This window comes from Pelodiscus sinensis, chromosome 5 (assembly GCF_052426305.1).
Source record: "Pelodiscus sinensis isolate ZL-2025 chromosome 5, ASM5242630v1, whole genome shotgun sequence".
NCBI lineage: Eukaryota > Metazoa > Chordata > Testudines > Trionychidae > Pelodiscus > Pelodiscus sinensis.
Window position 1 is genome coordinate 134,855,948 of NC_143056.1, and position 23,996 is coordinate 134,879,943.

At 69.0% G+C, this 23,996-nt stretch overlaps 3 protein-coding genes and 1 long non-coding RNA gene across 5 annotated transcripts; 3 read left to right on the forward strand and 1 right to left on the reverse strand.

The window, feature by feature from the left end:
• Positions 1–610: 610 nt before the first annotated feature.
• ZNF771 (zinc finger protein 771) lies at positions 611–8,200 on the forward strand. The gene is made up of 6 exons (XM_089778868.1): positions 611–625; positions 849–935; positions 1,352–1,522; positions 4,504–4,651; positions 4,958–5,068; positions 6,801–8,200. The coding sequence occupies exons 1-6, from the start codon at positions 611–613 to the stop codon at positions 7,439–7,441; spliced, it is 1,173 nt and encodes a 390-aa protein (XP_089634994.1). The 3' UTR covers positions 7,442–8,200.
• SEPTIN1 (septin 1) lies at positions 8,070–14,114 on the forward strand. 2 transcript variants are annotated; one of them, XM_089779080.1, is made up of 11 exons: positions 8,070–8,202; positions 9,213–9,303; positions 10,498–10,584; positions 10,772–10,895; positions 11,444–11,578; positions 12,213–12,330; positions 12,868–12,969; positions 13,065–13,164; positions 13,360–13,525; positions 13,611–13,695; positions 13,819–14,114. In XM_089779080.1, exons 2-11 carry the CDS (start codon positions 9,294–9,296, stop codon positions 13,897–13,899), a joined length of 1,008 nt encoding a protein of 335 aa, XP_089635206.1. In that variant the 5' UTR covers positions 8,070–8,202; positions 9,213–9,293; the 3' UTR covers positions 13,900–14,114. The 2 variants fall into 2 exon arrangements, with proteins under 2 accessions (XP_089635206.1, XP_089635205.1); XM_089779079.1 differs by lacking the exon at positions 8,070–8,202 and adding an exon at positions 8,327–8,458.
• A 110-nt stretch (positions 14,115–14,224) lies between these two features.
• On the reverse strand, positions 14,225–19,165 carry DCTPP1 (dCTP pyrophosphatase 1). Its single transcript, XM_089779113.1, has 4 exons — positions 19,036–19,165; positions 18,098–18,188; positions 17,901–18,011; positions 14,225–14,691 (listed from the first exon to the last, which is right to left on the reverse strand). The coding sequence occupies exons 1-4, from the start codon at positions 19,079–19,081 to the stop codon at positions 14,370–14,372; spliced, it is 570 nt and encodes a 189-aa protein (XP_089635239.1). The 5' UTR covers positions 19,082–19,165; the 3' UTR covers positions 14,225–14,369.
• Positions 19,166–20,792: 1,627 nt separating this feature from the next.
• Positions 20,793–23,606, forward strand: LOC149524437 (uncharacterized). The gene is made up of 3 exons (XR_016349769.1): positions 20,793–21,346; positions 22,467–22,513; positions 23,177–23,606. It is a non-coding gene; the product is annotated as an uncharacterized LOC149524437 (long non-coding RNA).
• Positions 23,607–23,996: the final 390 nt, after the last annotated feature.

Consider the following 23,996-nt stretch of genomic DNA (forward strand, 5'->3'; position numbering starts at 1 on the left):
GCCTCTCCCCTCCCCCAGAGCCAGGCACTCCCCATACCCCCCCAACCCCCCTCTACTACCCCAGAACCAGGCACTCCCCATACCCCCGTTCTAACCCAATCCCCCTCTACTCCCCCAGAACCCCCACCTGCTCTAACCCAATGCCTCATCCCTCCCCCAGAGCCAGGCACTCCCAGCCCCCCCCCAGCTAATGCCTCTCCCCTCCCCCAGAGCCAGGCACTCCCCATACCCCCCCAACCCCCCTCTACTACCCCAGAACCAGGCACTCCCCATACCCCCGTTCTAACCCAATCCCCCTCTACTCCCCCAGAACCCCCACCTGCTCTAACCCAATGCCTCATCCCTCCCCCAGAGCCAGGCACTCCCAGCCCCCCCCCCAGCTAATGCCTCTCCCCTCCCCCAGAGCCAGGCACTCCCCCCCCCCCCCCACAACCAAATGCCTGGGTCCCAGAGCCGCCGCGGTCACACGTTTCTTCCTGGGGCGCCGTGAGCGCAGTGGCCGGCTGTGAGCAGGCGCCTGATGCCTGCACAGAGTGGCCGGCCAGCCGTGATCTGCTCCCGGCCACGTGCTCCGAGCGGCCAGTGGGCCGCACTTTATTCTGTTATAAGAATGCCGTGGCGGGCTGCAAAAAATGTCGATGGGGCCGCGTGCAGCCGGCCAGGGGCCTGTTGGCGGTGCCTGCTGTAGGGGAAGGACTCCAGTGTCGCTGGCAGGCGGCTCGGCGCGAGGCCACGTCTGGCGGAGCTGAGCGCGTGGCCGTGATGCCACCTTCGCGGACGTGATTCGGGCGGCGAGTCACCCCCCGGCGCTGAGCTGCTCTGGTGCCCACGGGTGACGCGCGTCTGAGCTTCTACTTGATTTGTGTGGCAAGCGGCGGAGCTCTGCCCGGGAGCTCGGCCAGAGAGCAGATCCAGGGGCTCTCTCCCGGTGCTTGGTGAGTTCTGGTGAACGCTTGGGGCTGTCCACGCGCCGGTGGTGGGGGCCGTGCCTTCCGGCAAGCCGAGAGGCGTGGCCGAGTTGGGACAGTTTGTGTCGGAAAGGTCGGTTGGGCAGCGCATGAATCCGAAATGTGCCAAACACGAACACTGCGCCCCTCGCAGCACGAAGGGGGACGGGGGACTCTGCGACCTCGTTTACAGGCGCCCTCGGAAATATTTGTGACAGGGCAACGGGCCGTGTCCCAGCCTCGAAAACGGAGGAAAGGGGCGTCGTAGACACGAGAGGAGTCCTGCCGCGCCGGGCCCTGCCGTGAAACGGGACGTTGGCGGATTGGCGCCGGTGGCCGGCTAGCGGCTGTGGGAACGGGACTGATGACATTTCGGCTGAAAGGAAACTCGGGTTTTATTGCAGGTGTCTGGCGATGGCTTGAAGCAGCATCGATGCAGGCGCAGGGCGGCTCACGGCTCCGCGGCCTCCCTCTCGCCAGTGGCTGTTGGCACAGCGGTGCGGGAACAGGGCGTGTCCAATCTGGCTCAGCCGCTTTCAGCACCCGCCGAATGGCTCCGGATCCCCAGAAAACGGGTGATCTGCCGAAGTCTGGCCAGTTAATGGCTGGTCCTGCCGGACTGGAGCAGCCCCCCGGCCGGGCCCCCCCCCACGTCTGTATCCCGCGGGAAACCCCAGGCGGCAGCCACACGAGGAAGAGCTCGGGGAGCGGGGTCGAGCAAAGCGCCTGCGGGTCGCCAGGCCCAGAGATGCCGCCTGGCTTAGGCAATGACCAACCCCAGCGGGACGTCTCGCCCCTCGCGGCTCAAGGCCAGCCGGTCCTGGCTCCGGCCCCAAGGGCCAGCCCTGATTACTGGGGCGAGCACCCCCTGCTGGGAGAGAGCGGGACTGCAGCAGCTGGGAGCCCCTCATCCCCACCCAGCGCCCCCTGCTGGGAGAGAGCGGGGCTGCAGCAGCTGGGAGCCCCTCCCCCCACCCAGCGCCCCCTGCTGGGAGAGAGCGGGGCTGCAGCAGCTGGGAGCCCCTCACCCCCAGCCAGCGCCCCCTGCTGGGAGAGAGCGGGGCTGCAGCAGCTGGGAGCCCCTCCCCCCAGCCAGCGCCCCCTGCTGGGAGAGAGCGGGGCTGCAGCAGCTGGGAGCCCCTCACCCCCACCCAGCGCCCCCTGCTGGGAGAGAGCGGGGCTGCAGCAGCTGGGAGCTCCTCCCCCCAGCCAGCGCCCCCTGCTGGGAGAGAGCGGGGCTGCAGCAGCTGGGAGCCCCTCCCCCAGACAGCACCCCCTGCTGGGAGAGAGCTGGTCTGCAGCAGCTGGGAGCCCCTCACCCCCACCCAGCGCCCCCTGCTGGGAGAGAGCGGGGCTGCAGCAGCTGGGAGCCCCTCCCCCCACCCAGCGCCCCCTGCTGGGAGAGAGCGGGGCTGCAGCAGCTGGGAGCCCCTCCCCCCAGCCAGCGCCCCCTGCTGGGAGAGAGCGGGGCTGGAGTAACAAGGAGCCACCCCCAGCCAGTGCCCTGCCCCCTTCCCACAGCGCCCCCTGCTGGGAGAGAAGCTGGGAGCCCGGACGCCTGGGTTTTCTCCCCTGTTGGTGGAGGGAAGCGGGGACTAGTGGTGGGAGCTGGGAGCCCGGACGCCTGGGTTCTCTCCCCTGTCGGTGGAAGGCAGTGGGGGCTAGTGGTCGGAGCTGGACTCTGGCGCAGTCTCGAGGCCCGGACAAGGGGCACACCGGGCTCCCCAGCCGCTGCCCCGCCACTCTGTGACACCGGGACCGGGCTTTGCTCTGCCGGCGCGGAGGGGGGGGGGGGTTAAATCCGCCCCCCGCCTTAGCCCCCCCCTCAGTGCCGGGGGGAAGGGTCCGGCGCGCTGCGCTCCGGGCACGCAGGGGTTACAGCGGCCTCCCCCCCGGGGGGGGGCTGTGACGTCACAATGCAGGGCCCTGCCCACCCCCGGCGGGGGCAGAGCCCGGAGCGGGGGAACCTCGCCGCCCCCTGCCCGCGGAGCGGTGAGTCCGCCCCCCCGCCCCAATCCGGAGTCAGCCCGGACCGGGGCTCGCTGCCCCTGCTCGATCCGGAGTCACGCCGGAGTGCGATGGGGACGGGACGGGCTGTGGCCGATCTGGAGTCACCTCTGGTTACGGGGCGTGGGGGCGGGGCAGGAGTCTGGTCTGGGGGGGCCATGGCAGAGCAATTGCTCAATTGGCTCCTTACCGAACCGTCCGGGATCAGTGCCCGCGACCGTCCGCACAGCCCCCCCCCCATCGGCCCCGTAGCACCGGGCGCTGGACAGACCCCCCCCCCATCGGCCGCGTAGCACCGGGCGCTGGACAGACCCCCCCCCCCGATCGGCCCCGTAGCACCGGGCGCTGGACAGACCCCCCCCCATCGGCCCCGTAGCACCGGGCGCTGGACAGACCCCCCCCCATCGGCCCCGTAGCACCGGGCGCTGGACAGACCCCCCCCGATCGGCCCCGTAGCACCGGGCGCTGGACAGACCCCCCCCGATCGGCCCCGTAGCACCGGGCGCTGGACAGACCCCCCCCCCCGATCGGCCCCGTAGCACCGGGCGCTGGACAGACCCCCCCCCCGATCGGCCCCGTAGCACCGGGCGCTGGACAGACCCCCCCCCCCGATCGGCCCCGTAGCACCGGGCGCTGGACAGACCCCCCCCCCCCCGATCGGCCCCGTAGCACCGGGCGCTGGACAGACCCCCCCCCCGATCGGCCCCGTAGCACCGGGCGCTGGACAGACCCCCCCCCCCGATCGGCCCCGTAGCACCGGGCGCTGGACAGACCCCCCCCCCCCCCCCGATCGGCCCCGTAGCACCGGGCGCTGGACAGACCCCCCCCCCCCGATCGGCCCCGTAGCACCGGGCGCTGGACAGACCCCCCCCCCGATCGGCCCCGTAGCACCGGGCGCTGGACAGACCCCCCCCCCCGATCGGCCCCGTAGCACCGGGCGCTGGACAGACCCCCCCCCCGATCGGCCCCGTAGCACCGGGCGCTGGACAGACCCCCCCCCCGATCGGCCCCGTAGCACCGGGCGCTGGACAGACCCCCCCCCCCCCCCGATCGGCCCCGTAGCACCGGGCGCTGGACAGACCCCCCCCCCCCGATCGGCCCCGTAGCACCGGGCGCTGGACAGACCCCCCCCCGATTGGCCCCGTAGCACCGGGCGCTGGACAGACCCCCCCCCCCCCCGATTGGCCCCGTAGCACCGGGCGCTGGACAGACCCCCCCCCCCCCCCGATTGGCCCCGTAGCACCGGGCGCTGGACAGACCCCCCCCCCCGATTGGCCCCGTAGCACCGGGCGCTGGACAGACCCCCCCCCCGATTGGCCCCGTAGCACCGGGCGCTGGACAGACCCCCCCCCCCGATTGGCCCCGTAGCACCGGGCGCTGGACAGACCCCCCCCCCCCCCCGATCGGCCCCATAGCACCGGACGCTGGACAGACCCCCCGACCCAGATCGGCCCCATAGCGCAAAGCACTGGACAGACCCCCCCCCCCCCCCCCGGATCGTGCTCCCCCCGCACTCTGGGCGCTCAGAAAGGGCTGCTTGTCCCTGCAGGCGAAGGGCCGAGGTGCTCTGCCGGGGACCGAGGAGGGGAGGAGACTGCCAGGCCATGCCGCCGAATTCCGGAGCTGTCCTCGCCTGGCATCCGGACCTGGCCACCCTCCGCCCTGCCGCGGGCTCCCCGGGGTCCTGGAGAACCGCGGTCAGTCACCCTTTGGAAGCCCCCGGCCACACGCTCCCAACCCGCTGCGGACCAGGGGGACCGTCTGGCTTGGCCTCCTACCTACCCCGGGCAGAAGGCCGGGCTCCGGGCTTCCTCCTTGCAGCCCATATCTGAGGGCTGAGCTAGACCCGGGTGCCAGCCTCTGAGAGAGGGAGAATCCCTCCCGGGCCTGGCCAGGGCCTCCCACTGGCGTCCCGCATCCTCCCCTCCCCACTGACTCCAGAGGAGCAACTCCCCCTGAGCCGAGTCAGGAGAGTGACGGCCCGTCTCCGTCTTTCTCCCCAGGCTGCCCGCTCCCCAAGACCCACGTGAGGTGGATGGAGCACGGGGAGGAGCCGTGGGGCCCTGATCTCCCCTCCCCCATGGCTGGGGGGACCCCCGGTGAGACCCACACAGGTGAGGACTGAGGGGGCTGGTACCGGTTCTACCCGAGGCCCAGCTCTTTGAGTGAGGGGCCCTGTGGTTTCCGTTGGGGGCTTGGCCACGCGCCCGGCCCGGTGAATCTGGACGCACTAGTGTCCGCGGGTCCCGGGCTTCGCCCGCTGGGTCCCTCCGAGGCCGTGCGGGGCGGGACCGACGCGCCTCCGCTTCCTTCTCCCCCTGCCGGGGCCGGCGGCGCCGCGCAGACCAGCTGGCTGGTTTTCTCTGGGCCGTGCTGTTCTCGGCGCTAAGAGACTTTGGGGAGCCCGTTCACCAGGCCCCTCCGTGCTGCCCCACTGGCTTCTGGGTTCTAGGGCCTTCCCAGGTTCGTTCTTGCTCGGTGCCACCCCTGCTGCTTCAGGCCAGCCCCTGTCTCCGGCCTCTCCTCCCCGCCAAAGGCAGGCCTTCCAGGTGGCCTCCATGTGCCCAAGGGGCCCTTGGGCTGGAAAAAGTCCCCGGCTCCGGCCCACTCCTGGCTCCAGAGCACGTGCGGCGCTCCAGGGACAGAGATGGGGATTCCACAACCCCCAGGCAATTTATTCCAGTGTTTGACCCCCCTGACGGGCAGGAACTTTTTCCTAATGTCCAACCTAAACCTCCCTTGCTGCAGTCTCAGCCCATTGCTCCTTGTCTGGTCCTCAGAGGCCAAGGGGAACAATTTCCTCCACTCCTCCTTGTAACATCATTTTAGATGCCTGCAAACTGCTCTCATGGCCCCTCCGTCTTCTCCTTTCCAAATCACACAAGCCCAATTCCTTCAGCCTCCCCTCACAGCTCATGTTCTCTAGGCCTTTCCTCATTCCTGTTGCTCTTCTCTGGGCCCTCTCCAGTTTCTCCACATCTCTCCTGAAATGCGGTGCCCAGCACTGGACACAAGACTCCAGCTGAGGCCTGATCCGCGCGGCGCAGAGCGGGAGAACGACTCCTCGTGTCTGGCTCACCACACTCCTGTTCACACAGCCCAGAGTCACGTTTGCTTTTCTTTACAAGTGTCACAGCTGACTCATACTTAGCTTGTCGCCCCCTCTGACCCCTAGATCCCTTTCTGCCGGGCTCCTTCCCAGACAGTCGCTTCCCGTTCTGTGTGTGTGAAACTGATCGGTCCTTCCTAAGCGGGGCACTTTGCATTTGTCCTTATTCAACTTCATCCCGGTGGCCTCCGACCATTTCTCCAGTGTGTCCAGATCAGTTTGAATTCTGACCCGTCCTCCAGAGCACGCCCAGCCCCTCCCAGCTCGGGATCATCGGCCAACTTAAGAAGCGTGTTCTCTGTGCCAGTATCGAAATGGGTGATGGACATTGACCAGAGCCGGTCCCAGAACAGACCCCTGCAGAGCCCCCTTGTTCTGCCCTTCCGGCAGGATTGAGAGCCGTTAATAACTCCGCTCTGGGAACGGTTCTCCAGCCAGTTCTGCACCCGCCTTCCAGTGGCCCCGTTCACACTGTAGTGCGGTCGAGCCGGTGGGAGAAGGGGTGCTGCTGCAGGTCCTTGGAGACGTGTTGCCCTCCTCCCTCCTGCGCAGCCCCGTGCGCCGTGACGCGGAGCAGGCTCCGGAGACGGGGTGCAGAGCACGAGGCCGCGCCGGGAGCATTGGGCGCCAGGGACCACGCCTCTCGGAGAGCCTCCAGCTGCGCGTGTGTACCCTCCTCTTCCCGTCCCGGGGGAGCTCTTGGCCCCGTTCACCCCGGCTCGCTCTTCTCTCCACAGCAGCAGCTGGGGCTGTCCCAGCCCCCCTCCACAAGCCAGCCGGCCGCTCCTACCAGTGCCCGGAGTGCGGGAAATCCTTCCGGCAGAGCTCCCACCTGCTCCAGCACCAGACCACGCACACGGGCGAGCGGCCCTTCGCCTGCCCCGACTGCGGCCGGGCCTTCAGCCAGAGCTCCGACCTGGTGCGGCACCAGCGCGTCCACACGGGCGAGCGGCCCTACCGCTGCCCCGACTGCGGCCGGGCCTTCAGCCAGAGCTCCAACCTGCTCCAGCACCGGCGCGCCAGCTCCGGCGCCCGCCCCTTCCGCTGCGCCCAGTGCGGCAAGGCCTTCGGGCGCAGCTCCCACCTGCTCAAGCACCAGGCCACCCACTCGGGCGAGCGGCCCTTCTCCTGCGCCGACTGCGGCAAGCGCTTCGGCCACAGCTCCAGCCTGCTCCAGCACCGGCGGCTCCACGCCGGGCAGCGGCCCTTCGCCTGCGCCGACTGCGGCAAGCGCTTCCTGCAGAGCTCCGACCTGCTCAAGCACCGGCGCGTGCACACCGGCGAGAAGCCCTACACCTGCGGGGAGTGCGGGCGCGGCTTCAGCCAGCGCTCCCACGTGGCCAAGCACCGGCGCGTGCACAGCCGGGGCCAGCCCTGACCCGGCCGGCGGGCGCTCGGGACAGAGGAGCCTGGAGAGACTCGGCCACGGGGCCGCCTGGGACTCCCCTATGGGGCCAGCCCTGATGAGCGGCTGCCCTGCGAAAGCCGGCTGGGCGGTTTGGCCACAGGGAGTGGAGAGGACAGGGGACCCTGAGACACAAGCCGGCCAGGGGGAGGGATGCAGAGGGACCCCCGGCTGTGGGGGATCTCGGCAGCCATGAGCGGCTCTGCCGTGGACAGAGACCCGGCCACGTGCAGTGTCTGCAGAGCGTGCGTGGAGGGAAACCCAGAGTCCCCCCTTAACTCCCAGCCCCTCACCTGCCCACTGTACCCCAACCCAGCTCCTCGCCCTGCGCCCCAGCTACACCCTGCCCCCAGCCCCCCAAACTCCTCTGTGCCCCATTGCCACCCCCCAAACTTCTCCCAGCCCCTCAGTCACACCCCTGCCCCCTAGAGCCCAAGGCTGGATGGGCCCATGGGTGTGAGCGGGGGGATGGGCTGAGGGAGGAGACGGGATACCGGGCTAGATGGGCCTGTGGGTTGCTGTACAAATCTCTCTGGCTCTGGAGTTTCCCAGCGTGGTGCCCCAAAGCCAGGCCCCTGTGGAACAGTCCTGCTTGTGGCTCCCTGTGACGCCGGCTGGGGGAGCCGCGAAGGCTGGGGACTTCTCGTGGCCGGCGCGAGGAGACCGGTGTAGGGGGAGCTCTGCGTGGGTTGCGCCCGGGCAGGAGCCCAATAAACGCCGGAGGAGAGGAAACGGTGCGTGGTCACTCTGTCTGAGTACCCCTCATCGCCCCCCGAGCCCTGCCCCCGCAACAGCGCCCCTAGTCCCAGCCCGGGGCCAGCGCCGGCTGCCGGGGGAGCACAGGGGTGCGGAGGGGGCCAGGGCGTGGCCTATGGGACAGCAGTCGCGGGCGCGTCATCGTTTCCTGTCGCTTCCTTCTGCGAGAGGAAGTGGGCAGAGCAGACGCAGCCAGGTGCAGCAAGAGCTCAGAGCAGACCTGCTGCCGCCATGGTGAGCGCCCCACGGAAGAGCCCTGGCCCTCCTGCCCCTCCCCACAGCACCCCCTGCTGGAGCAGCCGGGAGCCCCCCGGTCAGTGCCCTGCCACCGCCCCACAGCGCCCCCTGCTGGAGCAGCCGGGAGCCCCCCGGTCAGTGCCCTGTCCCCTCCCCATAGCACCCCCTGCTGGAGCAGCTGGGAGCCCCCAGTCAGTGCCCTGTCCCCTCCCCACAGCACCCCCTGCTGGAGCAGCTGGGAGCCCCCGGGAGCCCCCCAGTCAGTGCCCTGTCCCCTCCCCACAGCACCCCCTGCTGGAGCAGCTGGGAGCCCCCCAGTCAGTGCCCTGTCCCCTCCCCACAGCACCCCCTGCTGGAGCAGCTGGGAGCCCCCCAGTCAGTGCCCTGTCCCCTCCCCACAGCACCCCCTGCTGGAGCAGCTGGGAGCCCCCTGGTCAGTGCCCTGTCCCCTCCCCACAGCACCCCCTGCTGGAGCAGCTGGGAGCCCCCCAGTCAGTGCCCTGTCCCCTCTCCACAGCACCCCCTGCTGGAGCAGCTGGGAGCCCCCTGGTCAGTGCCCTGTCCCCTCCCCACAGCACCCCCTGCTGGAGCAGCTGGGAGCCCCCCCGGTCAGTGCCCTGTCCCCTCCCCACAGCACCCCCTGGGCAGAGCTGGGCGGGCAGCGGGGGCTGGTGGTGGGAGCTGAGGCTGGGGGCCAGGCCGCCTGGGCACTGGCGCTGTCTGAGCCCCGGCCCGGCTCGCTCTGTCTCAGGACAAGGAATACGTCGGGTTCGCCACACTCCCCAACCAGCTGCACCGCAAATCTGTGAAGAAAGGATTTGACTTTACTCTGATGGTGGCAGGTAAAGGGTTAAACCCCCGTTGCCCCTCCAGCCCCCTGCTCTCCTGCTTGAACCCCCCTTTCTCCCAGGGCCGGGCAGAGAACCCAGGTGTCCTGGCCCAGCCCCCTGCTCTAACCCTTCAGCCCTACTCCCCTCCCAGAGCTGGGCAGAGAACCCTGGTGTCCTGGCCCCGCCCCCCTGCTCTAACCCTTCAGCCCTACTCCCCTCCCAGAGCTGGGCAGAGAACCCTGGTGTCCTGGCCCCGCCCCCTGCTCTAACCCTTCAGCCCTACTCCCCTCCCAGAGCTGGGCAGAGAACCCTGGTGTCCTGGCCCCGCCCCCCCTGCTCTAACCCTTCAGCCCTACTCCCCTCCCAGAGCTGGGCAGAGAACCCTGGTGTCCTGGCCCCGCCTCCCTGCTCTAACCCTTCAGCCCTACTCCCCTCCCAGAGCTGGGCAGAGAACCCTGGTGTCCTGGCCCCGCCCCCTGCTCTAACCCTTCAGCCCTACTCCCCTCCCAGAGCTGGGCAGAGAACCCTGGTGTCCTGGCCCCGCCCCCTGCTCTAACCCTTCAGCCCTACTCCCCTCCCAGAGCTGGGCAGAGAACCCTGGTGTCCTGGCCCCGCCCCCTGCTCTAACCCTTCAGCCCTACTCCCCTCCCAGGGCCGGGCAGAGAACCCTGGTGTCCTGGCCCCGCCCCCTGCTCTAACCCTTCAGCCCTACTCCCCTCCCAGAGCTGGGCAGAGAACCCTGGTGTCCTGGCCCCGCCCCCTGCTCTAACCCTTCAGCCCTACTCCCCTCCCAGAGCTGGGCAGAGAACCCTGGTGTTCTGGCCCCGCCCCCCTGCTCTAACCCTTCAGCCCTACTCCCCTCCCAGGGCCGGGCAGAGAACCCTGGTGTCCTGGCCCCGCCCCCCTGCTCTAACCCTTCAGCCCTACTCCCCTCCCAGGGCCGGGCAGAGAACCCTGGTGTTCTGGCCCCGCCCCCCTGCTCTAACCCTTCAGCCCTACTCCCCTCCCAGAGCTGGGCAGAGAACCCTGGTGTCCTGGCCCCCCCCCCCTGCTCTAACCCTTCAGCCCTACTCCCCTCCCAGAGCTGGGCAGAGAACCCTGGTGTTCTGGCCCCGCCCCCCTGCTCTAACCCTTCAGCCCTACTCCCCTCCCAGAGCTGGGCAGAGAACCCAGGCCTCCTGGCTCACCTCCCGCCCCTGCCTGCAGGGGAGTCTGGGCTGGGGAAATCGACCCTGATCGACAGCCTGTTCCTGACGGATCTGTACAAGGATCGGAGCCTGCTGGATGCTCAGGGTGAGCGGGAGGACGGAGGGGGAGACGGGGGGGATCTTGGGGTGCGGGGGGTGTGGGCTGGACGGGGCAGGACACGGCGGGCAGGGTGGGATCTAGGGGTGTGCTGGCCGTCGGGGGTGGAGCAGGATCTGGGGGTATCGGGGTTAGCGCAGGCCCCCCCCGGCCTGCGCTGACCCCGTCTCCCCAGCCCGTGTGCCGCGGACCCTGGCGATCGAGCGGCGAGCGGTGGAGCTGGAGGAAGGCGGCGTGAGGGTCAAACTCACCGTGGTGGACACCCCAGGCTTTGGGGATGCTGTGGACAACGCTGACTGGTGAGGGGGGGCACCCCTGCGCAGGCTGGTCCATAGCAAATTGTATTGACTGGGCAGGGAATGCAGGGGGGGAGCAGTGCATTGTGGGATACAGTCCCTAAGCCCCACCCCTTTCCCTTCCCCAGCTGGGTCCCATAGAGGGCTATATGGACCAGCAGGGATGTGGGGGGTGGCCTAGCAGGATTCCTGAGAGGGTGGGGAAATGGGGGGTTTGATCAGAGCTGTGCATTGTGGGATACGGGCTCTAACCCCTCTCCTGGGCTGGTCCCTGCTGGGGGCCCATACTGAACTGTATGGACCAGCAGGGATCCTGGGGCAGTTAGGGGAGGGAGGGTGTATCTGAGGAGTTGGAGGGGAGTCTGTCAGAGTGGTGCATTGTGGGACACAGGCTCCAATCCCTGCCAATGGGTGGTCCCAATGGGGGGGCCCAGGCCAGACTATATGGACCAGCGGGGATTGGAGAGATGGAGGGGGGTTGGTTGAGCAGTGCATTGTGGGAGACCTTCACTAATCTCTGCCCATTCTCTGCTCCCCTGGGCCGGTCCCAGCTGGGTTCCCATAGTGGACTATATTGACCAGCAGTTTGAGCAGTTCTTCCGGGACGAGAGCGGGCTGAACCGCAAGAACATCACGGACGGGCGGGTGCACTGCTGCCTCTATTTCGTCTCGCCCTTCGGCCACGGGTAGGGGTGCCACACGGGGGCGGGGTGCTGGGAGGGGGTGTGCGGGGGCCATCACTCGGGGATGGGTGGGTGCTGGGAGGGGGTGTACGGGGGCCATCACTCGGGGATGGGTGGGTGCTGGGAGGGGTCCTGTGGGTGCTGGGAGGGGGTGTACGGGGGCCATCACTCGGGGATGGGTGGGTGCTGGGAGGGGTCCTGTGGGTGCTGGGAGGGGGTGTACGGGGGCCATCACTCGGGGATGGGTGGGTGCTGGGAGGGGTCCTGTGGGTGCTGGGAGGGGGTGTACGGGGGCCATCACTCGGGGATGGGTGGGTGCTGGGAGAGGTCCTGTGGGTGCTGGGAGGGGGTGTGCGGGGGCCATCACTCGGGGATGGGTGGGTGCTGGGAGGGGTCCTGTGGGTACTGGGAGGGGGTGTGCGGGGGCCATCACTCGGGGATGGGTGGGTGCTGGGAGGGGGTGTACGGGGGCCATCACTCGGGGATGGGTGGGTGCTGGGAGGGGTCCTGTGGGTGCTGGGAGGGGGTGTGCGGGGGCCATCACTCGGGGATGGGTGGGTGCCGGGAGTCATTGGTGGGATGTGGGGGTCGTTGGGGCCACAGGGACTATTTGGGGGCTCCTCTCTCCCTGCCCCAGGCTGCGCCCCCTGGACGTGGCGTTCCTGCAGGCCGTGCAGCACAAGGTGAACATCGTGCCGGTGATCGGCCGAGCCGACGCGCTGACCCCCCGGGAGGTGGGCGCCATGAAGGAAAAGGTGAGATTTGGGGAGGGGGCATTCTGGGAGGGTGGGGTCCCCTGCCCATGTCTCCCCCAAACCTCGGAACCACCTGCCCTTGTGTCCCCCGCCACCCCAAACAGTGCCCCATCCTACATCTCCAACCCTCCTCCTGCACCCCCAATTTCCCTCCTAGCACCTCCCAGCCCCGATTGCCACACCCCTGCACCCTCCCTCTGTGCCCCAAATTTCTCTCCTTGCACCCCCTCTCCCAGTTCCCAGCCCCATCCCCAGAACCCCAAATTCCTCCATGTCCCCCCAATTTCAAGCCACATTCCCCCCTTCACCCAAGACTTGCTGATCTACCCCATCCTTCTGTGGTCCTCACTGCATCTCTCTGCACCCCAAGGTTCCCTCCCCACACCCCAATTTTCTCCCAAGCCCAGCCACATCACCCTGTACCCCAATTCAGCCGGCACCCCACCCATCCCTGCTGAGCCCTCTGCTTCTCCATGGGGGTGGGAAGGAGTCTCTTGTGCATGAGATCTGGGGGTGACACTTCCCCCGACACTCCAGATCCGGGAGCAGCTGGAGGCAAACGCCATCAGCATCTACCAGTTCCCCGACTGCGACTCGGACGAGGACGAAGAGTTCAAGGCGCAGGACGCAGAGCTGAAGGTTGGTAGGGGAGGGGGGAGTTATGGGGGGAGGTGACAAAAGGGGGGGAGACCCTGATACCCCATAACCCCCCGCTCCTCTGCCTACTCTCCCAGCGCAGCATCCCATTCGCCGTCGTGGGCTCCAACGACATCGTCCGGGAAACCAAGGAAAAGGCCTTCCGGGGGCGTGCGTACCCCTGGGGGGCTGTGGAAGGTAGGGGAGCCGTGGGCTGGCAGGCTGAGGGTCAGGAGCTGGGAGGGGACATCTTGGGGGCAGTGGGGAGCACTGGGTGGGCAGGGAGGGCGCTGGTGGGGTGTAGAAGAGTCAGTGGGGGGCAGAGGTTAGGGGCACCAACTGTAGACTGGGGCAGGAGGCAGCAGTGGTCCCTGACTCCCTGTCGCCCCCCAGTGGAGAACCCGGTGCACTGCGACTTCCTGAAGCTGCGCACCATGCTGGTGCGGACGCACATGCAGGACCTGAAGGAGGTGACCCAGGAACTCCACTACGAGAACTACCGGGCCCAGTGCATCCAGAGCCTGACCCGCGTGGGCGCCCGCGACCGCTCCAGCCGCATGTGAGTGGCCAGGGGGCAGCCTAGGACCAGGGGGGGCATGGGGACACCTGGCCCCACCTCCCCTGACCTCTCTACTCCCCCCCAGGAAGCTGTCCCGGCAAAGCGCCACCGAGCTACCACTGCTGCCGCTGGCAGAAACGGAGAAACTGATCCGGGAGAAGGATGAAGAGGTGAGTGGGGCAGGGGGCCGGTGGGAGGCCTTTCCCCACCCCAGAGGGGCTACATCCCAAGCACAGGTGCCCCTGCACCCCACAGGGCCAGGTCTCACCTCTGCCCCCCTGTCGTTGCCTCAGCTTCGGCGGATGCAGGAGATGCTGCAGAAGATGCAGGCGCAGATGCAGCAGAGCCAGGGGGAGCAGTCGGACACCCTGTGAGGACGTTGGGGGCCCCGGCGGCAGCACCCCACGGAGCAAGCGCCTCTCGGGTTTAGAGAAGGGAGTAGCCTTGGAGTAGCCAGCTCAACAGCTCCCCAAATGCCTTCTTCCCCCCCCCCATTTCCTGCTCACCAGAGCCCCCTTTCGCAGTTCACCAGGGTCCCCCCATTCATCCCCTCCCTGGCACCTTCAATAAACTTGCCCCACTTGGACCACGGCTCCCCATGTCGGTTTCTGGGGCATGACCCCCCCTTTGTTCCAGCCCCCAGGGGCATAGCCGTGAGGCAGAGCAGCCCCAAGAATGCACCCAACGGAGGAAACAGCCCCCTCCAAACCCAAAGGTTTTTATTACTTAAAAACAAGAACAAGAGAATCTTGGTGCCAAACTTGTGGGGCTGGAAAGGGAGGGGCGGGTGTAGAAATGGGGCAGCACAGGGGGCGACAGGGGATTGGCCGTCCCCCAGCAGCGCTCAGTCCTTCTGTCTCTCTGTGCCAGCCTGGCAGGCCGGGGAGCAGCCGTCGGGCAGTCCCTCCTGGCAGGCATCTGCGGGCTGGGCCTGGTAGTGGGTGTACTTGCGGGCCGAGCCGTGGGCGCGGTCGGCCGGGTAGCGGGCGCGGTTCCGGTCCAGCTTGCGCAGGGCGGCGCGGGGCAGATCCACCCCGCACTGCTGGGCCAGCGACACCAGGTAGAGCAAGACGTCGCTCAGTTCGTCCGCCAGCGCCGCCCGCTCGTCCGGCACCCAGCCCGGCAGCCCCACCCGCGCCTCCGCCTCCGCCTCCGCCCGCCACTGGCTGTGGGGAGAGACGCACAAGGGGTCACACACGGCCCAGGGCTCCCCCACGCAGCCCGGCAGCCCCGCCCGCGCCTCCACTGGCCGTGGGGAGAGATGCACAAGGGGTCACACACGGCCCAGGGCTCCCCCACCCAGCCCGGCAGCCCCGCCCACGGCTCCACTGGCTGTGGGGAGAGACGCACAAGGGGTCACACATGGCCCAGGGCTCCCCCACCCAGCCCAGCAGCCCTGCCCGCGGCTCCACTGGCTGTGGGGAGAGACGCACAAGGGGTCACACGCAGCCCAGGGCTCCCCCACCCTGCCCAGCAGCCCCGCCCGCGCCTCCACTGCCTGTGGGGAGAGACGCACAAGGGGTCACACACGGCCCAGGGCTCCCCCACCCAGCCCGGCAGCCCCGCCCGCGCCTCCACTGGCCGTGGGGAGAGACGCACAAGGGGTCACACACGGCCCAGGGCTCCCCCACCCAGCCCGGCAGCCCCACCCGCGCCTCCACTGGCCGTGGGGAGAGACGCACAAGGGGTCACACACGGCCCAGGGCTCCCCCACCCAGCCCGGCAGCCCCGCCCACGCCTCCACTGGCCGTGGGGAGAGACGCACAAGGGGTCACACGTGGCCCAGGGCTCCCCCACCCAGCCCGGCAGCCCCACCCGCGCCTCCACTGGCCGTGGGGAGAGACGCACAAGGGGTCACACGCGGCCCAGGGCTCCCCCACCCAGCCCGGCAGCCCCGCCCGCGCCTCCACTGGCCGTGGGGAGAGACGCACAAGGGGTCACACGCGGCCCAGGGCTCCCCCACCCAGCCCGGCAGCCCCGCCCACGCCTCCGCCTCCGCCCGCCACTGGCCGTGGGGAGAGACACACAAGGGGTCACACACGGCCCAGGGCTCCCCCACCCAGCCTGGCAGCCCCACCCGCGCCTCCACTGGCCGTGGGGAGAGACGCACAAGGGGTCACACACGGCCCAGGGCTCCCCCACGCAGCCCGGCAGCCCCGCCCGCGCCTCCACTGGCTGTGGGGAGAGACGCACAAGGGGTCACACACGGCCCAGGGCTCCCCCACCCAGCCCGGCAGCCCCACCCACGCCTCCACTGGCCGTGGGGAGAGACGCACAAGGGGTCACACACGGCCCAGGGCTCCCCCACCCAGCCTGGCAGCCCCACCCGCGCCTCCACTGGCTGTGGGGAGAGACACACAAGGGGTCACACGTGGCCCAGGGCTCCCCCACCCAGCCCGGCAGCCCCGCCCGCGCCTCCACTGGCCGTGGGGAGAGACGCACAAGGGGTCACACACGGCCCAGGGCTCCCCCACGCAGCCCGGCAGCCCCGCCCGCGCCTCCACTGGCTGTGGGGAGAGACGCACAAGGGGTCACACGCGGCCCAGGGCTCCCCCACCCAGCCCGGCAGCCCCGCCCACGCCTCCACTGGCCGTGGGGAGAGACGCACAAGGGGTCACACGCGGCCCAGGGCTCCCCCACACAGCCCGGCAGCCCCGCCCGCGCCTCCACTGGCCGTGGGGAGAGACGCACAAGGGGTCACACGCGGCCCAGGGCTCCCCCACCCAGCCCGGCAGCCCCACCCGCGCCTCCGCCTCCGCCCGCCACTGGCCGTGGGGAGAGACACACAAGGGGTCACACACGGCCCAGGGCTCCCCCACCCAGCCCGGCAGCCCCGCCCACACCTCCACTGGCCGTGGGGAGAGACGCACAAGGGGTCACACACGGCCCAGGGCTCCCCCACCCAGCCCGGCAGCCCCACCCACGCCTCCACTGGCCGTGGGGAGAGACGCACAAGGGGTCACACACGGCCCAGGGCTCCCCCACCCAGCCTGGCAGCCCCACCCGCGCCTCCACTGGCTGTGGGGAGAGACACACAAGGGGTCACACGTGGCCCAGGGCTCCCCCACACAGCCCGGCAGCCCCGCCCGCGCCTCCACTGGCCGTGGGGAGAGACGCACAAGGGGTCACACGTGGCCCAGGGCTCCCCCACACAGCCCGGCAGCCCCGCCCGCGCCTCCACTGGCCGTGGGGAGAGACGCACAAGGGGTCACACACGGCCCAGGGCTCCCCCACCCAGCCCGGCAGCCCCGCCCGCGCCTCCACTGGCTGTGGGGAGAGACGCACAAGGGGTCACACGTGGCCCAGGGCTCCCCCACGCAGCCCGGCAGCCCCGCCTGCGCCTCCACTGGCTGTGGGGAGAGACGCACAAGGGGTCACACGTGGCCCAGGGCTCCCCCACCCAGCCCGGCAGCCCCGCCCGCGCCTCCACTGGCCGTGGGGAGAGATGCACAAGGGGTCACACGTGGCCCAGGGCTCCCCCACCCAGCCCGGCAGCCCTGCCCGCGCCTCCACTGGCCGTGGGGAGAGACGCACAAGGGGTCACACGCGGCCCAGGGCTCCCCCACCCAGCCCGGCAGCCCCGCCCGCGCCTCCGCCTCCGCCCGCCACTGGCCGTGGGGAGAGACGCACAAGGGGTCACACACGGCCCAGGGCTCCCCCACGCAGCCCGGCAGCCCCACCCGCGCCTCGACTGGCTGTGGGGAGAGACGCACAAGGGGTCACACGCGGCCCAGGGCTCCCCCACGCAGCCCGGCAGCCCCACCCGCGCCTCGACTGGCTGTGGGGAGAGACGCACAAGGGGTCACACACGGCCCAGGGCTCCCCCACCCTGCCCAGCAGCCCCGCCCACACCTCCACTGGCCGTGGGGAGAGACGCAGAAGGGGTCACACGCTGCCCAGGGCTCCCCCACCCAGCCCGGCAGCCCCGCCCGCGCCTCCACTGGCTGTGGGGAGAGACGCACAAGGGGTCACACGTGGCCCAGGGCTCCCCCACCCAGCCCGGCAGCCCCGCCCACGCCTCCACTGGCCGTGGGGAGAGACGCACAAGGGGTCACACGTGGCCCAGGGCTCCCCCACCCAGCCCGGCAGCCCCACCCGCGCCTCCACTGGCCGTGGGGAGAGACGCACAAGGGGTCAGGGTCGGCCACAGACACAGCACAGGGCGTGCCCGTCAGGGCAGACAGGGAGCTCCTCTCCATCGGGGGCTCCGGGACAGAGACACCCCCACCCGCAGAACTGGCTTGGCCATGGAGAGGTTCTTTCCACCTGCCCCAGCCCCTCTCTTGCCCCATCCAGCCAGGGAGGGAGGGAGCCGGGTCAGGTCTGTCCCCTCCCCCCAGCTTACTCCCGGGGTCCCCCCCAGCCCAATACTCACAACAGCTCGGCCACTTCCCCCACTTCGCCCACCAGAGCCAGCACCAGGTTCCGGGGCTGATGGAACCGGCCCCAGCCCCGCTCGGCCACGAACTCGGCCTGGAGACGCCGGCTGCACACGGCAGGGGGAGAAGAAGGTGAGTGGCTGGACTGCGGGGCAGGAGCGGGGCAGCGGGGGGCGGGGCTGGGGTAACTCACATGTCCTCCAGGGAGGGGTCAGTGCTGAATGCGAAAGCCCCGGGGGCCCCCCCCTCCGCTCCCTGCTCTCCGGCTCCTGGGATCCGCGTCTCCTGCAGGAACCAGAGGGAACAAGGTGACTCCGGACCCCAGCCCCGTCCCCGTGCGCCCCGCACTACGCCCGCGACCCCCCCACGGGCCCTCGGCGCGCTACGTCGGAGCACCGGGGGAGGGGGCAGCGGCAGAGCTGGGGGGCAGGGCCGGGAGTGTGGGGGGGCGCTGGGGGGCACAGCAGGGCTGGGGGGGCAGGGCCGGAGTGGGGGGGGGGGGCGCAGGGGGGGGCAGAGCAGGGGGGGGGGCGCTGGGGGCACAGCAGGGCTGGGGGCAGGGCCGGGAGTGTGGGGGGGGGGGCGCTGGGGGCACAGCAGGGCTGGGGGGCAGGGCCGGGGTGTGGGGGGGGGCGCTGGGGGCACAGCAGGGCTGGGGGGCAGGGCCGGGAGTGTGGGGGGGCAGAGGCGGGAGGGTGGGGGGGGGCGGGAGGCGGGGGGGGCGCTGGGGGCACAGCAGGGGGGGGGGCAGAGGCGGGAGTGTGGGGGGGCGCTGGGGCCCCGCAGGGCTGGGGGGCAGAGGCGGGGGCCCGGGGGGGGCCGCTGGGGGCACAGCAGGGCTGGGGGCAGAGGCGGGAGTGTGGGGGGGGCTGGGGGCGGGGCAGGAGCCGGGGGGCGGGGGCGGGAGTGGGGGGGGACGCTGGGGGGCGGGGGCGGCGGGGGGCCCCCCCCCCGCGCCTTTGCCTGGGACACGTGGTGCCCCCTCCCCCCCGTAGCCCCCCGCCCGTGTGAACGCGCTCGCTCCGGAGCGGCTCGGGGGGGGGGCAGAGGCTGCGCCGCGCGCGGCCGCTGGAAAGCGGGGGGGGGGGCAAAGAGGCAGCGGCCCCCGGGCCGCATCTGGCCCCCCCCCCCCCTGGCTGCCCGGCCCGGCCATGCCTCCTAGAGCCCCGCATCGCATCCTGCGCCCTCCAGCCAATGAGCGCGGGGCCCGGCCCGGCCAGCCAATCAGCGTGCCCGAGGGACCGAGCGGGAGGCTGTCCCCTTCCCGGGGAGGGGCAGGGGCGGGGCCTAGGAGCCGGGGTTCGGCGGGGGCGGGGTTAAGACGGGGGCGGGACCGAGTTACGCCGGGTGGGGCACGCGCGGGAGAGCAGCCCCCCCCCCGCGCCTTTGCCTGGGACACGTGGTGCCCCCTCCCCCCCGTAGTCCCCCGCCCGTGTGAACGCGCTCGCTCCGGAGCGGCTCCGGTTCGTACCGCGCTGCCCCTGCAGCCACGTGCTGCTCAGGGAGCGCTGGCCCCGGCCTAGGTAACTGCCCCTGTGCCCCCCCCCCCCCGGCCCCCTGTGCCCCCCCCCCCGTGCCACTGCTGCCGTGGGCCCCCCCATGCCATTGCTTGTCAGCTGCCAGGCAGGTGTTTCCAGCACCCAGCCACCAATGGGCCCTTGCCAGCCATGTGCAGAATAATTGTTTTCAGTGTGCACCGAGGCGTGTAGGCTGCGCACCACCAGGAGACACAGGCTAGCGGCTGCGGGCGCTCTGCCAATCAGTCGGGCCGCACTGGACTCTGAGCAGCCACATAAGTGCACAGCTTACAGGAAACCCTGTAACAGGTGAAACATGTCTGCACCGCACAGGGTGGGGGCTCCCCGTGGAACCTGGCCACACGTGTCTGCACCACACAGGGTGGAGTCTCCCCCTGTAACCTGGTGACACGTGTCTGCACGGTGCAGGGTGGGGCTCCCCGTGGAACCCAGCGACACGTGTCTGCACCACGCAGGGTGGGGGCTCCCCGTGGAACCTGGCCACACGTGTCTGCACGGTGCAGGGTGGGGCTCCCCGTGGAACCCAGCGACACGTGTCTGCACCACGCAGGGTGGGGGCTCCCCGTGGAACCCAGCGACACGTGTCTGCACGGTGCAGGGTGGGGGCTCCCCGTGGAACCCAGCGACACGTGTCTGCACCACACAGGGTGGAGTCTCCCCCTGTAACCTGGTGACACGTGTCTGCACGGTGCAGGGTGGGGGCTCCCCGTGGAACCCGGTGACACGTGTCTGACGGTGCAGGGTGGGGGCTCCCCGTGGAACCCAGCGACTCGTGTCTGCACCACGCAGGGTGGGGCTCCCCGTGGAACCCAGCGACACGTGTCTGACGGTGCAGGGTGGGGCTCCCCGTGGAACCCAGTGACTCGTGTCTGCACGGTGCAGGGTGGGGCTCCCCGTGGAACCCAGCGACACGTGTCTGACGGTGCAGGGTGGGGCTCCCCGTGGAACCCAGCAACACGTGTCTGACGGTGCAGGGTGGGGCTCCCCGTGGAACCCAGCGACACGTGTCTGCACGGTGCAGGGTGGGGCTCCCCGTGGAACCCAGCGACACGTGTCTGACGGTGCAGGGTGGGGCTCCCCGTGGAACCCAGCGACACGTGTCTGACGGTGCAGGGTGGGGGCTCCCCGTGGAACCCAGCGACACGTGTCTGCACGGTGCAGGGTGGGGGCTCCCCGTGGAACCCGGCGACACGTGTCTGACGGTGCAGGGTGGGGGCTCCCCGTGGAACCCAGCGACACGTGTCTGACGGTGCAGGGTGGGGCTCCCCGTGGAACCCGGCGACACGTGTCTGACGGTGCAGGGTGGGGGCTCCCCGTGGAACCCAGCGACACGTGTCTGACGGTGCAGGGTGGGGGCTCCCCGTGGAACCCAGCGACACGTGTCTGCACGGTGCAGGGTGGGGGCTCCCCGTGGAACCCAGCGACACGTGTCTGACGGTGCAGGGTGGGGCTCCCCGTGGAACCCAGCGACACGTGTCTGACGGTGCAGGGTGGGGGCTCCCCGTGGAACCCGGCGACACGTGTCTGACGGTGCAGGGTGGGGGCTCCCCGTGGAACCCAGCGACACGTGTCTGACGGTGCAGGGTGGGGCTCCCCGTGGAACCCGGCGACACGTGTCTGACGGTGCAGGGTGGGGCTCCCCGTGGAACCCAGTGACACGTGTCCGACGGTGCAGGGCTGCCGAGGCCGGCCATGCTGTGTATGTGTTTGCAGAGCCAGGGTTTGTCTCGGGCCGTCTCAGGCCGTCCCCCCTCCTGCTTGTCCCCATGAGCGCTGAGCCGGTCCGGTCTCTGCGTGGGGAAAAGCCGACAATAGGTCCCACGAGTGAGCGGCTCGTCTCCCCTGCAGGTGCCAAGGCTGCTTTGGGACAGAGGGAGGCGCTGGCGTTCCCGGCGGGAGACCAGGTGGGTGCAGTGTCCGTGCTGGCTCCACGTGTTGTGGGCATTGGGCGTTGCCTTCCTCCCAGGCTCACCGGGCGCTCTGCAGCGGGCAGGGACCCCCAGAGAAACCTTCCCGCTTCCATTCCTGGCCTTCCAGCCACTCGCCTCCTTGGCCTGTCTTCTCACCCGCCCTCAGTGCCCGGCCTGGGCCAGCCTCTCTGCTCCAAGCCGCTGCTTTTCCTCGGGCTCAGCGCCGAGGCGGCGTGTCAAAGGGCTGGAACGCCACGTCCGGTCTCTGGAGGTGTGGTGTGGTGCCCTGTGCCCGCTGGGTCCCTGGCACGGGGAGGCCCGCTGGAGGGCGCGTGGGACGTTAGGAAGGGCAGGAGACGCACGCTGTCCGGGCACCCCCACGCCTCGCTTGGCAGCGGAGTGGTGCGAGCCGGCGGCGGGCGAGACCGCAAGGAAAGCAAAGGGAAGGCTGGGGAGCTGTGTGCGCTGGGCGCTTGGTGGGGGACACTCGGAACACCTCCCAGGTCTGCCCTGCTTGGAACGCCCCAACCTAGCCTTGCCCTTGCCACGAAGGAGCAGGCATTGAGGGCCCCTCCAAATTACCCACTCGCCCCAGAGGCTCCTTAGAGCAGGCTCACAGTATGGGGAAGAATTAGGGGTCCCACAGTGCGGGCTGCATCTTGGGGACCCCCCATGGCATTTGTTTTGATAGGAGGTACTTGGTGAACCCGCACGCGAGGGCATGGCTGGCCTCGCTGACTGCCCGGTGCCTAACACCGCCAGCAATGCTCCCGCTGCTTTTTTCCATCCGTGTGCGGAATGCATTTTGTTCCGTGCACCGAGGCATGTGCGGACACGCACCCCCAGGAGAAACACAGGCTGCCGGCTGCGGGGTAGCTCTGCTAATCAGCTGGGCAGTATCTGAATCCCGACCACCCAAGCGTCTCCACTCCCAGGGAGAGAACTCAGCACTGTGCACCCTTCGGTGGGCTGCTGCAGACAGGGTCTGCCCGGCTGCGAGCATGAAGAGCCAAGGGCCTCCCCGCAAAGCGGACGCCCCTTCGTGCTTTGTCTGCGTGTCTTACGCCTGCGAGCGCCCTGTGCTCGGGGTGATCCGGGCCTTGATTTGTTTCAGGACCCGGCTTTTCCCTGAACGGCTGCAGGAGGCCACACAGATGACAGGTAAGCAGAGGGGCTCCCGTTTTCTGAACCGTGCCGCCAGGCACCCCGGCTGGGCGTTTTGTGGGAAATCCACATTCTTGTGCCCTGACCTCGCCTGTCCCGAGTTCCTCTGCCTTCACCGGCTTAAAGTCTCGCAGGCGCTCCCCGTGTCTCAACTGAAATCCATTTCCGTGCCTCTGAAGCTTATCGACCCTGCTCCTACCCACTATGCCCTACTGCCACCCCACAGTCCTGGCTCCCAGCCTCATTCTCAGCCCATAGGCCCAGGGCAGGTGAGGCTGGCGTTTTGCTGTGGGTGTCTTACCTGTCTGCTTCTGACTCCCCTGAGCACCTAGCGAGCAAAGAAGGCAAAGATACAGATGTCTGCGAGATAGGGGGAGTGATACACAGTCATTGCTACACATTATACACGATCCACACAGTGTACCTGGGAGAATGGGTGCCTGTAGCTCCACCCACAGTTCCCAGGCTCCGCCTACTCCCCCTTAACAGCCCTACTATCCTCAGTTAAAAATCGTAGCTGTCACCTTCCATCTTGCTATCAGTAGGTTCCAGAGTTAACACCCCCCCTTGCCCCCGATCTGAATGCGGCGGCCGTGTGAGGGCCGGGCGCTGCCCATGTGCTGCTACACTCACATTCACTGGGTGAAATGTTTTCTTCAGGGAAATCCTTTGAGGAAAAAATCGCCCGGGTGTTGGCGTACAAGAGGAGACTCAGTTACCCTGAAGGAATGAATAAATACGGCAGATTCAACCTGCGTCGATTTGCTGCCAAATTTTCTTTGGAAGGCAAGCAAAACGTTCACAGCGCGTCCTGATTTCTCCCCTCCCTGCCCCGGGTGTTCACCGGACCTTCACTGGGGGCCACTGGTTTTCTTCCCCTCTCCCAAAATGTCTCCCTTGCTGCGTCTGTAGGCGCTGCTACAAATGCGCACATGGGGACCCCTCGCCCGGCATTGGGGTGCGTAGGTACCAGTTCCACGGCAGACGAGTGTATGGGGTAAATGTTCCCTACCTTCCCTGTTGTTTAATTGCACACGTCTCGGGGAAGGGGCGTGTTAGACTTAAAAAGCAATGGTTGTGTAGCACCTTAGAGACGAACCAAAAAATATGTAGCTAATACCATGAGTTTTCGTAGGCTGTGCCCACAAAAGCTCACGATATTAGCTACATATTTTTTGGTTCGTCTCTAAGGTGCTACACAACCATTGTTCAAGTGTTTTTATTTCTCACGCGTTTCCTCCTCCAGCCACCGCCCCTCGAGGTTCCCCGAGCTCCGATTTCCAGCCTAGAAAAGTCAGCGTCTCATTCTCAGCAGACGTTGAGTTGCTTGGAAGGCCTGACGAGCTGCCCAGATGCTGTTGAGATGCAGACGAGTTGAGGCTAAGAGTTTGTGTCGCGTCCTTTTAGTACCAAGTCACGGCCCTGGTGAAGGGCAATAAAGGAAAATGCCAGAGACCCGGGACCTCTCCGTGGCTCTGAT

Coding starts and splice junctions, on each gene's coding strand:
- DCTPP1 (XM_089779113.1), bottom strand. CDS start 19,081: ATGCGATGCGGGGCTCTAGGAGGCATGGCCGGGCCGGGCAGCCAGG. Junction 18,189..19,035: donor GGCCGGGCCGGGCAGCCAGG/GGGGGGGGGGGC, acceptor GGTTCCTGCAGG/AGACGCGGATCCCAGGAGCC. Junction 18,012..18,097: donor GACCCCTCCCTGGAGGACAT/GTGAGTTACCCC, acceptor TGCCGTGTGCAG/CCGGCGTCTCCAGGCCGAGT.
- ZNF771 (XM_089778868.1), top strand. Junction 936..1,351: donor GGGCTCTCTCCCGGTGCTTG/GTGAGTTCTGGT, acceptor GTTTTATTGCAG/GTGTCTGGCGATGGCTTGAA. Junction 4,652..4,957: donor CGGGGTCCTGGAGAACCGCG/GTCAGTCACCCT, acceptor CTTTCTCCCCAG/GCTGCCCGCTCCCCAAGACC.
- SEPTIN1 (XM_089779079.1), top strand. Junction 9,304..10,497: donor CTTTACTCTGATGGTGGCAG/GTAAAGGGTTAA, acceptor CCCTGCCTGCAG/GGGAGTCTGGGCTGGGGAAA. Junction 12,970..13,064: donor CGCAGGACGCAGAGCTGAAG/GTTGGTAGGGGA, acceptor CTACTCTCCCAG/CGCAGCATCCCATTCGCCGT.